At 45.6% G+C, this 15,043-nt stretch overlaps 1 protein-coding gene across 1 annotated transcript; it reads left to right on the top strand.

The window, feature by feature from the left end:
• Positions 1–714: 714 nt before the first annotated feature.
• Tmem95 (transmembrane protein 95) lies at positions 715–2,419 on the top strand. Its single transcript, XM_008855829.2, has 7 exons — positions 715–1,104; positions 1,318–1,374; positions 1,531–1,611; positions 1,721–1,741; positions 1,875–1,955; positions 2,057–2,144; positions 2,290–2,419. The coding sequence occupies exons 1-7, from the start codon at positions 939–941 to the stop codon at positions 2,318–2,320; spliced, it is 525 nt and encodes a 174-aa protein (XP_008854051.1). The 5' UTR covers positions 715–938; the 3' UTR covers positions 2,321–2,419.
• Positions 2,420–15,043: the final 12,624 nt, after the last annotated feature.

Here is a 15,043-nt window from a genome sequence, read left to right as displayed (position 1 = left end):
CTTCCATGTGTTTTAGAGGATACCATATAAGTGTTTTAGAAGAGACCATATATAAGTGAGGTGGATATGGGAAAGAGGGCGATAGTTTTTTATGTCTTGGGCTGCCTTCATGTGTATGCATGCCAGCCAGTGTATCTCAATGATGCATGGGTCCCTGGCATCCTGGTTCCCATCTGTGTTACTGATTGCTGTGTCTACATGATGGTCCTTCTGTGATCTCTGCATGTCCAGGTGTATTAGAGGTTGCTCAGCAACTGTTGAGGCTCAGGTATACCTGTGGTATGTGTGTGAGTAGATTCAGATTTAGTTTAATCATAGGGTGTGTATGTGTTTGTGTGTGTGTTTATGCCAACATCAGGTAGGCAGGAGGAGCCTGTTTGAGTTTGAGTCACTAGGATCTTCCTGTGAGAGGTAAAAGTCACTGGGCTTAGCTGGGCCTCTGAGACCTATGGGGAGCTCTTGTTTGCTGAGGCAACTATGGGCCTGTTGCTAGGAGATAGCCCAGTAAGGCCCAAGGCTGTCCTGGACAGAGAGAGATGAAGAGTTTGGGAGAGTAGGGGAGGATGTGGGAAGGGATGGGATTTCTGGGTTCCTGAGAGGATGGGATACACACACACAACTTCTTCACTAGACGCATTCATTTATCACTGGTGACTTACAAGAAGAAAAATAAAATTGCTTTTGGAACCATGGACTTGGGCCACTGTCCTCCTTGCAACAGAAACTTTGATTTCTCTGTCCTCCTACTAGAGATATCTTCTGGCCTCCAGTTCTTGAAGGGGGGGGCAGCTTTTCCTCAGCCAAGAATGGAACAACAGCATTGTTCTGGAGTAGTCTAGAATTTCCCAGACAAAGGGTTGGAATTGGAATTACAGAGCATTCTGAGGCCTCCCTGGCCCAAGTGGGCCCAACTCACATCCCATCCCCCAGCAGGCCTCATGTGGGTGCTGGCACTAAGTGGGGTTTTCCTGGCAGTTGCTCAGGCCTGTATCTTTTGTCGCCTTCCAACCCATGCCTTGTCAGACCGCCTGGCTCGTCTCAATAGCCAGATGGAGGAGCAGTGGAAGGAATGGGCTTCCCAAGATTTCTCAGCGTTTGCCTTAGGTAAGACCGGACATTCACATTTGGTCCAGCAACAGTCACCCCTCAATCCTAAGGAGTGGCATGTGAATCCCTAGCTGTGCCCTATCAGACATTGCCTCTCAGTCATCTCTGGATATATTAGCCTCTCCTTTTGGGAGAGCTCTGAATTCTGAAAAAGTAGAAGACCCTCCTAAGGCTGGTGAGAGAATAGCTTGATCTTGCCCATCTCCACAGATGAAGTGACCATGAACAAAATCACAGAGAAGACTCACCGAGTCCTGAGGGTCATGGGTGAGGTCATTGGGAAACTGAAACCTTGGGTCCTCCTGAGCCCCATGGAGAGTTACCGGGTGGGGGACCTGAAGACAGGAGTTGATCCAGGAGGGAGCATGGGGGCATGTGAATTGCTGGGGCCTAGGGCAGTATGGCTGTACTCTGCTTCTCCAGAGATAAAACGATCCATCTCCTCACTTCCTTCATATTGGCAATGGCTTCAGAAGACCAAGATTCCCCAGTACACCAGGGAAGGTATTGATGGGGAAAGGAATGGGGGGGGGCCAGGTGCCTGGGATTTGTTGAAAAGTTGTGTGTGATGACACAGGTCGGCTACCTCCACTCTCCTTGTCTTTCATTTCAGCCCTCTGTGCTCCCGCCTGTCGTGAGTAAAAGACAGGGGGGTAATAGAACGTGGAGCCTCCTGGGAGTAGGGCAGCTGCGGGAGGAAGCTGGGTAGCTGGAAGGGTGGAGGCCTGGGCTTCGCCCTCCAGCGCTGCTCCCGCTGTCTCCTGCAGGGGGCAGCACCATCCTGTATAACTGCTCCACCTGCGAGGGCAAGGAGGCGTCCTGTTGGCCCCCCAAGCGCTGCTTCCCAGGTTCTTACCCGCTTCCCGGCCTGGATCCCAGAGCCTTTGGGCTCCCGTTGCGTGGGCGGGTGTGGTCCAGGATCATCCGTAGTCTCTTGGGTTCCCTGCAGGCAGTCATGATCTGCGCGAAGCTAGGATTCTGCTGTCATCTGTCTTTGGAGCTGTGCTGCTTTTGGGTGCTCTGAGCCTCCAGGTGGAGTGAGTTGCGGGAATAACCGGGATAACCAGAGAAAGTTGGGAACCGGCTCTCTACTTCCTGCCCAGACTAGTACTTTCCTCCCTCCTTCCTCCCAATCCCCTTTCCTCATTCTCCCACAGCCTTCCGTCCTCTCTGTTCACTCAGGTATCGCCACCTGCAAGCAAAAGAGGTGTGAAGATGTTGATAGCCTTCCCATCTCCAGTTTTAAGGAAGTTGTGAACACAATTTCCACATCCCTTGGGGTGGGGACCATTCATTTCCTACTCCCAGCCCGAAAGGCCCAGTCTTCCAAACCCTAAAACCCAGACTTCCGTGCCATCAATCCCAGTGCCCGATGGCCTCTAGGAACCCAGGCACCCACAGCTGTAAATTTCCTCCCCTCCATCCCTCCACCAATCAGACAAGGCAATGGATGATGCCAGGAAATTATCTACAGAAGGAAAGAATCCCCTACACACCACCACCACTCCCACATCCCTTCTGCCCATTCCCGGAAAGCCAGGCCTGTCTGCCCCTAGAAGCTGCTTCAGGCACTCCTATGACTGATCTGGACAGAATCCGGGAATGAGAGTTCTGGAAAACTCCCTCCCTCTGGGGTGAGACCACATCAGTCAACCAGCTGGCTCGCATTCTATCCATCTTGTTAACTTGTGCAGCCCTGGCCTTCTCTCCTGCTGGGCCCAACTAAACTTGCTGTGTGATGCCTTCCACCCCTGCCTGGCTTCTCTCTCAACCCGGGAGGTCGGGGTTGGGGGTGCGGGTGGAGATTCTCAGGAATTCTAACTAAGGGTGACATCCCACTCACATACACATTTAGCAATATCTGGAGCCGGTTTTGTTTTGGTTGGGGGAACGTGCTGCTGGCATCTCGTAGGTGGAGACCAAGGGTGCTGCTAGACATACTTGCAATCCACAGGAAAACCCAAACAAGGAATGATCCTGTCCTGATGTCAGCAGTTTATGGAAGAGAAACCCTGGTGGTGGGCCTCTGTATATCAGGAGTTTTGAGTTTGGGTGATAAGAGATGGAAGTTTCAGAGAGACCTGTCACCATCTATCAGTCCCAGTCTAAGCATGTAGGCCCAGAGGGAATCCCAGCCTTCACGTAGTTTTCAAACTGGGTACCTGGAGGCTCCCAGGCAAGTGTTTTCAAATAGCTGCATATTTGTAGTCACCTGGGCAACTTTAGAACTATTCATGTTTAGCCCCCTCCTGCTGTCTGAATGAAGTGGTCTCATTTGAGGCCTCAGTGTGACTTACAGCCAGGGTTAGAATCACTGTCCTAGTGCTGCTAGGGATAGAGAGACAACCTCCTACCTTCCATGAGAAAAATTTCCATTTTTTTCCTTTAAAATTTTTAAATTAAGTAATTAACTAATTATTGTGTGTAGGCCCATGTGTGCCATGACACATGTGTGAAGGTCAGAGAACAACTTTCAGGAGTCAGTTCTCTTCTTCCACCATGTGGGTCCCAGGGATTGAACTCAGGTCATCAGACTTGGCAACAAGCACCTTAATCTGTTCAGCCATCTCAACAATGGTTTGTTTTTATCTTTGAAACTGGGTCTCTTGTAGCTCAGTCTGGCCACCAACATACTATGAAGCCAATGATGACCTTGAACCCCTGAACCTCCTGCCTCCACCTTCCAAGTGTTGCGATTATAAGTATGCACCACCAATATCTGGCTCTCTTTTTGTTTTACACATTGTAGACATTCTGGTCATTCTGGTCACATGAAAATATGAGAGCCAGAAGTCATACAAGATCACACACCTTGCCCAAGACGAAATTTTAAATCCCTCTCAGGTACCAGGCAGCATCACTGCCTAAGAAGGGGTGAGAAGCCTTGCTTCCTGACCTCAGGGCAGCACAGCTGTCCTCTGAATGGCAACAGCTGCCTTGTTCCCTCCCATGCCCATCCTCCCTTTCCAGGCTCAACGTTTTGGAATAGTTCTTGTTTTCCCACTCAGTAATCAGTAGACCATTATTCAAGGACATTTGTCCTGTCCTCCCACCTCTCTTGTAGAAGTCCCCAGCCCATTCTGAACCCTCTTACAGTGGACCTCAGTCTCCCATATGCTCCATCTGACTGTGTTTCCCTTGAATCCATGTCACCCTCCAGGGCCTCATGAGTCCTGAAGTTCCACACTACTGCTCACTGCTTGTAATGAACTTGGGTGTTGGAGTTGGACTGCCTGACTTTAAATCCTTTCTCTGCAACAACTTATTTAACTTATTATCCACTCTGTGCTTATTTCCTTATTCTTTTTATTTTACCTTTTTTTTTGAGACAGGGTCTCCCTATAGCCCCAGCTGTCCTGGAACTCACTATGTAGACCAGGCAGGCCTCGAACTCACAGAGATCCATCTGTCTCTGCCTCCCAAATGCTGGGATTAAAGGCGTGTACCACCACGCCCAGCCTATTTTTTCTTTTTTTTTTTTTTTGCTGTCTTGCTGTGTAGCTGGGACTACAGGTAGGTGCCACCATCCCAACAGTCCCAAGCATTTTATGAGTTTATTTTTGCTTTGCAACAATCCTTTAAGGTAATCACTACTGGATTCTACTGGATCCCATTAAATTCACCATATCATCAATTATAATACCATTACTTTGTACTAAAAAAAAATACCCATCAATTAAACCATGGCATGCCTTCATGCATCTTAAGGATACATTCTGACTTAGATGTTAAACCTAAAAATGAACAGAATCAAAGAAATACATCATCTTCATTTAAAAGATGAGAAGGGGACTGGGGAGACTGCTCAGTGGTTAAGAGCACTGACTGCTCTTGCGGAGGACCCAAGTTCAATTCCCAGCATCTACTTGGTGGTTAACAACCATCTGTAACTCCAGTGCTAGGGGATTCGATGCCTTCTTCTGACCTCTGCTGGCATTGCAAGACACGGGTGCACTTACATATATGCAGGCAATACACTCATACACATAAAATGAAAATAATAAAAATAAAAGATGAGAAGGGAATTAACTGTTCATGGTGGCTCATGCTTGTAATCCCTATACTCGAGAGGTAGAGGCAGGAAGATCATGAGTTCAAGGTCATTTTTGGCTATATATCAAATTCAAGTCCAGCCTGAGCTACCTGAGACCCTGTTCAAAAACAAAACCACACAAAAAAAACAAACATGAGAAGGATGAAAAGGAAAGTGTAGTTTTGTGGTAGAGCACTTGCCCTTGCCTGACAGGCCCTGGATTTTATTCCCAACACTGGAAAAAACAAAATAGAGCCAGGCATGGTGGTTCTGGCCTGTCATCCCAGCACTGGAAAGGAAGAGGCAGGAGGATCAAAAGTTCAAAGTCATCTTCAGGAACATAGCAAGTTCGAGGCCAACCTGGGATACATGCGACCCTGTCTCAAAAAAATAATTTAAGACCTTCCTTATCTCCTCCCTGCCTAGAGAATACAGACCTGACTCATTCACCCTCTATTCAAGGCTGCCCATCAGTCGCTCTCACTTGCCTTATTGCCTATTCAGGCCAGAGTTCCCTAAATACAGATCTAATTGGAATTTCCACTGACATGCCAATGAACATTTCAGACTCCACATGTCCAAACATACCTCCCTCCCTGAGAGCCCCCTGGTTCTCTTAGAATTGTTTTCAAGCCCCATGGCAGAGCCCAGGGAAGCCTTCTTCTTCCTTGAGTGCCTACAAGCCTACCTCTCATGAGTAACCAAATGAGTTCCCATTGTAGTGCTTGGAAGCTAGGTGTCACTTGTCTGGAACTTTATCTCTTGGAACTGCCCACTTCGTCCCCCTCCCTACAACCATTTGAATCACTTGTAGTTGCCCAAACACTCTTTCTGCCTTTGCCCAGGCTTGTTCCTCCACCTGGGATACCCTTCTAATTTGGCTCAGATATTATGCCTTCTGGAAAGTTGCTTCTGAGCTACTCTGGGGGAGAGTAGACTCCCTTCTCCAGACATCTCTCAGTTATGGCACCTGTGATATCAAGGTGGTGGGTTTTGTTTTTGTTTTGTTTTGTTTTTATTTGTTTTGTGAGACAAAGTCTCATGTAGTCCAGGCTGGCCTCAAACTTGCTATGTAGCTAATGATGATTTTGGACTCCTGACTACCTCTATCTCCTGTGCTAAGATTACATGTGTGCAGCACCACTTCTGGCTTGATGGTCTTTTTTTGTTATTTTCTTTTAATGTACCACAATATTTTATAATAGAAAACCATTGAAAATATTACATGCTAACACAATGAGATTATACAACCTGAGGGGAGGCAGTGGAGAAAACAAGGCAGAGATCTCAGATTTAGGCTAAGAGCTTTTCAGTAGCCTGCTGAATGGATTGAATTTGCTGCTTTAGCTGAGAAGCTTCTTTGATGGTGATAGAACAGGCCTGCCCCAGGGCATGCTTGGAACGCACAAGCTCAGAGGGGACATTCTGTTTTCCCACAGCAGCAAAGGTGCAGGGTGACATCCAAGGGCTCAGCTTTTGCTGCTGTCGCAGTGAATTCCAAGAGGCCCCTGTTGAGGGCTTGGTGGCCTCACTGTCTCCTTTCCGAAGCTGCTTGTAGCTACATGACTGCACAACAAGGTCCAGAGGTTTCTCAGTGACATGGGCATCTGTAAGAGGATAGGCCCAGGCTCTGTCAAGACTGCAGTCCAGGCTCACCACAGCCAAGGTCAGAGAAGAGCTGACTTGATGGGCTTTCCCTACCTTCTCTCCAGATCATGTGCTTCCTATGAAGCCAAAGACCTAAGGGTCTGTGGTCTTTGTTTCCACCATGCTTAGCAAGTAGTAAGCACCAGGACACGTCCCTGCCGTGTTAGGCAAACATTCAACCTAGCCCTACATTCCCAGTTCCTGTTTTTCTTTCTGTATACATAGGCACATTTAAAGGATGACCTGTGGGGCAGGGTCTCTCTCTCTCCTCTCTCTCTCTCCATCTCTCTTCTCTCCTCTACTGTGTGTATATACACGATCATCTGTGCATCATGTAGGAGCATGTGCACATATGGAGGCCAGAAGTCAACTTTGAGTGTCATCCTCTATCACTCTCTACCTTATTTTCCTTTATTATGTGTGTATGTGTGTTGTGGTGTGAGTGAGGGTGTGAATACACGTCACAGCACACACGTGAGGTTAGAGGACAGCTTTCAGGAGTCAGTGCTCACATTCCTGGCTGAGATAAGGTCTCTATTGTTTCTGCTTCCTGTATTCTCTTTCTCCCTAAGCTGCCCCTTGAGCTTCTCTACAATTCTATCTCTTCTCAAGGATTACAGATGTGTGCTACTGCATCAAGCTATTTGTTGGGTTGGTGGTTTTTCCTTTTCTTTTACTTTCTTTTTTTTTTTGAGACAGGGTCTCTTTGTAGCCTCAGCCAGCCTGGAACTTGGTATGTAGATCAGACTGGCCTCTTACAGAGATCTATCTGCTTCTGCCTCCCAAATGCTTGGATTAAAGGCATGTACCCTGGCTTGCATCTCTTTTTAATGTGGTTCCAGGGATCAAACTGAGGTCATCTGAGCCATCTTGTCAGCCCCATCTACTTTATTTTTGAGACAGGATCACTCAGTGAACCTGGAGCTCACTGATTGGCCAGGCTGGCTGGCCAGTGAGCTCCAGGGATCTGCCTATCTCCATATCCCCAGTGCTGGAGTTACAGGTGCCTGGATTTTTATGTAGGTGCTCAGGTCCTCATGCTTATGCAGCAATCACTTTATATACTGAGCCATCCCCCTAGCCCCAGGTCTGGCTTCTTTGAGCCTTTCACCAAACAAGGCTACTACAGTTGTATCAGTTCGAAAAATAAAAAAGTTAGCTCTCAAATTCTCTGATATGTCTCCCAAGGAGAGGTACTAGGTACCCTCCCTTCAGCCTTGGCTCTATGAGAGGTTGACCAATAGAATGCTATAGATCTGACACTGTACCACATTCTGGGCACAGGCCTTAAGGAGGTAGCGTTTTTTACTTTCCCACTGGGGATGATAACTCTGGAACCTAATCACTATCTATAAGGCTCAGGCCAGGAGGAGTCCAAAGAATAGCCCGGCCAAAAGCCAGCACTCATAACAGAGGCAGAAGTGATGGTATAACCCCAGCTGTCAAGTTAACTTCAGACTTTCAAATTTTTTGTGTGTTTGTTTTGAGACAGGGTCTCACTATAGCCACAACTAGACTAGAACTCTCTATGTCGACCAGACTGGTCTTGATCTCACAGAGATCTGCCTGCCTCTGCCTCCCAAGTGCTGGGATTAAAAGTATGTGCCACCATAACCACCTCAGACTTTCAATTTTTTAACTAAGACCTTAGAGATCATGGAGCAGGGATAAACTATCCCCATAACATCCTATTGGAATTCCTGACCCACCGACTCCAGAGAAATAATGAAGTAGTTGTTTTAACCAGGTGTGGTGGCACATTTCTATAATCCCAACACTTGGGAGGTGGAGGCAAGAGGATCAAGAGTTCAAGGTCAGGTTCAGTTGCATATGACTTGGAGGCCAGCTTGGATTCCATGAGACCATATCAAAACAAAACAAAACAAAACAAAATAAGACAAAACAACAAAAAAAGTCATTTTATGCCATAACATGTTATTTCCTAAAAATAGATAACTGGAACAGTAGGGCAGAAAATGGAGCTTAGGACTTGGCACTAAATGACCTGGGTTCATGACATGGCACCCCTGTGACTTCCTAGCTGTGTGTCCCAGAAACATCACAATCCCGAGTTTCAGGTTTAGGCAGTAGAGTGACTATAGTTTGCAACAATTTGTTTTATATTTTCCAAAGACTTAGTTCCTATGTTCCCAAAACAAAGAAATGGCAAAGCTTTTTGTTTGCTTGCTTTTTGAGACAAGAGTCTCGCTAGTTCTAGCTGACCCAGCACTTATTATTTAGCCCAGGCTGGACTTGAACTCATGGCAATCGTCCTGTTTCAGCCTTCTATATAGTTTTGATTATCATACTGTATTTCATAAATACAAGTAATTATATGTAATAAACATTTGGGAACAGAGACTGAAGCAGCTCAATGGTTTACAGCACTTGCTGCTCTGGTCCCAGTACCCACATAATGGCTCACAACTGTCTGTAACTCCAGTCCCTGGGGATCTGATGCCCTCTTCTGACCTCTGTGGGCACCACATGCACGTGGTGTACATACATCAGGCAAAACACTCAGACATATAAAATAAAAATAAAACTTTTAAAAAATTGGGAGCAACTAAGCTAGGTCATGATTACAGTTAGCTGTAGAAATCTAAGGTATGACTTAGGCTGGAAGGTCAGCTTCCAAGACAACTCAGTTGCATGCCTGGCGAGTTTGTGTTGGCAGGAGGCCTCAGTTTCTCGACCTGTGGGGCTGTCCAATAGACTGCTTATGTGTCTTCATCATGGTAGATGTCTTCTCCAGAAGGAATAATACAATAGTAAGGTAGATGCCATACTGTCTTTATGACCCTGTTCAAAAGTCACACTCTTAGCTGGTTATGATGGTGCATGCTTATAATCACAGCACCTGGAAGACTGAGGCAGGAGGATTGAAAGTTTGAAGCAACTCTCAGCTACATAGTGAGTTCCAAGGCAGCCTGAGCTACCAAGCAAGACTGTCTCAAAACAAAAAAAAATTTGCCCACACTGTATTTTTTGCAATATCCCATTGATTACATGGATGAGCTCTGTTAATTTGGAGAAGGGATTATTCAACACATTGAATACCAGGAGGGGACTCACTGGAAGCCATTTTGGAGGTTAGCTACACACAGGTATGGTTAATGTTTTCTTTCTTTTTGAAGTAGCCCCAGCTGTCCTGGAACTCACTATGTAGACCAGGCTGGCCTTGAACTCACAGAGATCCACCTGCTTCTGCTTCCCAAGTGCTGGGACTACAGGCATGTGCCATCACACCCGGCCTGGTTAAATTTTTAATGATACCATCAGGTAGATCCTCCTAGTAGACTCATCTTGAAGAAGACACATAGGTATAATGACAAAAAGTAACTTTCTCAGGCTTACAGCCTTGAAAGTGATAAATCTGGACTTCAAACTCAAGCAGACTCCAGGGTGGAGGTCTAAGCTACTGTACTGTGGTAGCTCTCATCCCCATTGTAAGTCTAAAGGAATACAGTGACTATGAACAGAACGTCCACATAATGTAGTAGGCAATGACTGAAAATTGGTGAGGCAAATGCAAATGGGAATGAATAGAAGGGACCTTGTGGACCTGGGAGGTGATGGAGTGATATAATAGGGAGAGTTCTACTCAAGGGCCTGCAAAAGGCCAACCATGAAGATCCAGGAAATGTCAAACTGGGAAAGGGGCGGAGATTGGATTCTAAAGAGGATACATGTTGGTGAAGTTTGGAAATTCCCATCCCTACCATTTCCAGTGAAGGAGCTCTTGATTCTAAAAATCTCCTTGGCTTCCCTAGATGACTTTCTGTCCCATCCATATGTTCAACAAAGGCTATTGAATACTTACCACAAAAGCCAGACACTAGCCTGGGCGTGTGCAATATAATAACACCCAGACAAGATGAAGTCCTTGTTTACTTGGAACTTAAGAGACTATCAGGAGAGACAAGTTACTGGCAAGGTGATAATGCAGTGAAGGGAGGGAACAGGGGCCTTGGGGTGTAGAAGAAGAGATATGATGGGTTTGGGCACTTGGTAAGGCCAAACTAGTATCAGCCAGGTTAGGAAAACTTTTCTAAGCAGAGGGAAGAGCTGTATGAAATTCAGAGAATGAGCCAGGATGCTGCAGTACTTTCCCCTATTGTGGGACTGCCGTAGGTGAGATGGCCAGATCAGGGCAGAGGAGAAACTCACTAATGCAGCACTGAGGCAGTTCCAGGAGTAAGAGTCTTGAAAAAATCTTTCTCAAGCTGTGATCCTCCTACTACCCTTCCCAATCAAGGGCACAGGGGACATCTGGGTGCCCTCCCTGTTCATCTTCCTGGCTCTCTGCCCTGTGCCAGAAAACTTGGCCTGCTGGTGTAAATGTGTTCATCTTTTTCAGATATGGGATGGCAGAGACCGGGGAAGGGCAATGCCCAATCTGGACCTTCAGGTATAAGGTGTTAATAAGAAGTCCATCCCAGTCTGGAGGAGGGACTCCCTAAGGGTGGTTAGAATAGTCAGGCTGTGTAATCCTACATTCCAACTCCTTTTAAAAAAATTTTTATTTAATATATTTTTATTTTATGTGTATGCATGTGTTGCCTGCATGTAGGTAAGTGCACCCGTGTCATGCAATGCCCACAGAGAACAGAAGAGACTGTCAAATTCCCTGGAACTGGAGTTACAGACAGTTGTTAGCTGCCATGTGGGTGCTGGGATTTGAACCCGGGACTTCTGCAAGAACAGTCAGTGTTCTTTTAATCGCTGAGCCTTCTCTCCAGCCCCTATTCCAACTCCTTTGTAGGCAAAGATGGGGATGAGAGCGGGAAGAAGCTCTAGATTCAAAGGAGGAGGTAAATAAGGACAAGGGGAGGAGCTAAAAGGCTTCTAATCCCCTGGATGTTTTTTGCTCAAACTAAAGATGGAAGTGGGGGTGAGCCTCTGCCTGTGGTTCCCACTGAGGCAAGATGAAGTGTAGACAACCAAGGCCAGCAGTCCAAACTATAGTGCCCCCAATTCTCATCCGCCTCTCCATCTGTGAAGTTGGGATATAATAAGAAATGTAGATTTGGTCTTTGTCCCAGTTCCTGCCACAGAGCTCCTAAAACCCTCAGAATTTCCTGAGTGATAGTGGTGCCAGGAATATCTGTTGTTGTTTTGAATAGGCCCCTTTCAATCATACCTGAGTTTATGCTAATGAAGACTCAGGAGGATGGGGTCTGTTGCCAGATGGTTGGAACTCTCATCCTCACTCCCCAACTGCTGAGATGGGGAGAGAGTGGCTGGAGATTAATTTCAAACACTGATGGCCATATATGGGAACTATATAAGGGAGCCTCCATATGAATCCAGCACAGCGTTGGTCAGGGAGCTTTGGAGTTGATGAGCACAGGAAGATACTGAGAGAATGTCAAGTCCAATGACCGTATTAGAAACTCTTGCCCACCCCTGAGCCTCACCTCATCTTTCCAGTTGGCTATTAATCTGTATCCTTTGGCTATTAATCTGTATCCTTTGTAATGCTATTTTTTTCACATTAATTTATGTAGCCAAGGATGACCTTGAACTCCTCATCTTCCTGCCTCTACCTCCCAACTGTTCCGTATGGTTCAGAGAATGATCTATGTAGCTATACTTTTGGTTTTGAATGAGTGAGTTTAGTAAGCACACAAGCCAGCCAAAGTAAAAGAACCAAGAGCAAGTTGCAGATAGAGAGACAGCAAAACATCATCAAATCAGTTTACAGCACCCAGCAGGGACAGCTGGAGTAGCCTGACTGAGAGACCAAAGGTAACATCATCAAATCAGGGGCTTACCAACATCCAGCAGAAATTGACTGGGGAAGCTGAAGCAGTCATCTGGAATTCCCATTGAGCCTTCTGCTTCCAGCTTCTCTTTCCCGCTGCAAGCATTTTTGTGCCATGGGATAAACAACAGTCACTTCTGCTGGAAGTGGTTTATTTTCGAGCTGTTCTCAAGGATGCAATATTTTTTGTTTTTGAGAATTTCATACTTGAGTACTATATATTTACATCACTTATTTTTATTTTAAAGTATTTTTATTGATTCAAGAATTTTTGTTTGTTTGTTTTTGTTTGTTTGTTTGTTTGTTTGTTTGTTTGAGAAAGCATGTCCCTGTAGCCCCAGCTGGCCTGGAACTCACTATGGAGACCAGACTGGCTTGATTTCACAGAGATCCCACCTTGACCTTCTGAGTGCTGTGATTAAAGGCATAAAGCATGCACCACCACACCTGGCTTGGATGCAATGTTTTTAATACTCTTTGATGCTTGCTGTTTTTCTCTCTTCCTGTTAGAGCCAGGCGGCCAGCCTGACTCAGGACAGAGGGCTTTGGAGGAGATAAGGGGAGGTCTCCTTGTTCCTAGAGTCTACTTCATAAGTTTAAACAGCATATGACAATTTACTAATATAATTTATATTACACCAACCAAGTGCTGGGATTCTGGGCACATACCCAGCTGGCTTTTGCCTCTCTTGCTGCATCTGCATTCATATGTCCAAGTGTCCCTCATGTGTTAATGTAACTCCTAGAATATGATGATGCCCAGATCTGTGAGGACAGTGGATGTTCAGAGGAAAGTCATATCTCACATAGTCTCCTGTGAGAAAGCTCATAGAACCATTGTGTTTCTCATCAAGATCTTGAACATTCCTTGTTCCCTTTAGCTTGGACTACCTTTCAGCATCCACCTAGCCTTTTACAGCTCAGCTCAAATACTCCCACCTTCATTACACTTTCATAGTTTCATCTAGTCCAGTAAAAACATTCATTCGGGGCTGTGGCTATTGCTCAATGGTAGAACACTTGACTAACATGCATGAGGCCTTGGGTTCAATCGTCAGTATAAAAAAATTCACATTTGTTAATGTTTATGTATTCCGATGCCCTCTCGCTTCTTCCTATGTGAGGTATTCTGCACACAGTCACTCTTTTACCCATTCACTTAACCATGCAGGTTGAGAACCTCTACTTTTTTTTTGACTTTTTGAGACAGGGTCTTCAGGTAGCCCCAGCTGTCCTGGAACTCACTATGTAGACCAGGCTGGCCTTGAACTCACAGAGATCCGCCTGCCTCTGCCTCCCAAGTGCTGGGACTACAGGCGTGCGCCACCATGACTGGCTAAGAGAACCTCTACTTTTAGCAGTATTGCTACTGCATACAAATTTGTGAGCCTATTTCAAGATGTGGGGTTTTTTAGACTGCTACACTCATGTGGAACTCACAAACAATACAGAAACTGACTCAAGTTGGTTGTAATCTCTGGTTCCTGGCAGAGGCAGATGAAATTTCTCCCCAAGGGGGAAAAATCTCAAATTTAGGCCCTGAAATTCTTATAGATTAAGATCAATAGTATATTATCTCATGATCATGAGTCATTAGACATACAAGGAAACAATCCTCCATAAGTAAGACTCAGCAAAACAACCATAGACTTATACCTGTAAGGATATAAAATTAGAACCTAGGGGCTAGAGAGGTAGCTCAGCAGTTAAGAGCACTGGCTGCTCTTGCAGAGGACCCTGGTTCGATTCCCAGCACCCACATGGTAGCTAACAACCATTCATAACTCCAGTTCCAGGGGATCTGATGCATTCTTCTGACCTCTGGAGGTACTGCATGACATGGATGCACTTACATACATGCGGGCAAAACACTCATACACACAAAATAAAAAATACATAAAATTAGAATCTAAAAACAAAAATCAAGAGGCTAGCCATGGTAGCTCACATCTGTAACCTCATCATTCAGGAGGCCGAGGCAGGAGGATCACTGCAACTTTAAGGTCAACCTGGTCTACATAATGAATCTGAGGCCAGCTAGAACTACATAGTGACATCTTGTCATATATATATATATATATATACATACATATATACGAAAAACAAAATTATAAAGTATTTATAAATGTATGGAATGTGTATGTACATAGTACATGTGTTTGTGTGCATGTTTGTGCAAGTACTTGTGCCTATGCATGCATGTGGGGAGGACAGAGGAAGATATTAGGTATCCTTGTCTCAAAAATAAATAAAACAGACAGGGGCTGGAGAGATGGCTCAGCAGTTAAGAGCACTTATTGTTTTTCCAGAGGACCTGGATTCAGGTCCACACATAGCAGCTAACACCCATCCTTAACTACAGTTCCAGGAGATCTGATGCCCTCTTTTTGCCTCTGGGGGCGCCAGGCATGCACATGGTGCATTTGCATACATGCAGGCAAAACACATAAAATAGAAATTAATAAAATATTTTTTCGTTTTTCTTTTCT

This window comes from Nannospalax galili, unplaced genomic scaffold (assembly GCF_000622305.1).
Source record: "Nannospalax galili isolate Female #2095 unplaced genomic scaffold, S.galili_v1.0 scaffold146, whole genome shotgun sequence".
NCBI classification, from domain to species: domain Eukaryota; kingdom Metazoa; phylum Chordata; class Mammalia; order Rodentia; family Spalacidae; genus Nannospalax; species Nannospalax galili.
Note: the sequence above shows the minus strand (reverse complement) of the source record. Positions and strands in the feature narration are given on the sequence as shown.

Bases quoted from the DNA above. Each gene is read 5' to 3' on its own strand.
- Tmem95 (XM_008855829.2), top strand. From the start codon at position 939: ATGTGGGTGCTGGCACTAAGTGGGGTTTTCCTGGCAGTTGCTCAGGCC. The intron at 1,612-1,720 runs GTATTGATGGGG...CTTTCATTTCAG, and splicing joins TCCCCAGTACACCAGGGAAG to CCCTCTGTGCTCCCGCCTGT. The intron at 2,145-2,289 runs GTGAGTTGCGGG...CTGTTCACTCAG, and splicing joins GCTCTGAGCCTCCAGGTGGA to GTATCGCCACCTGCAAGCAA.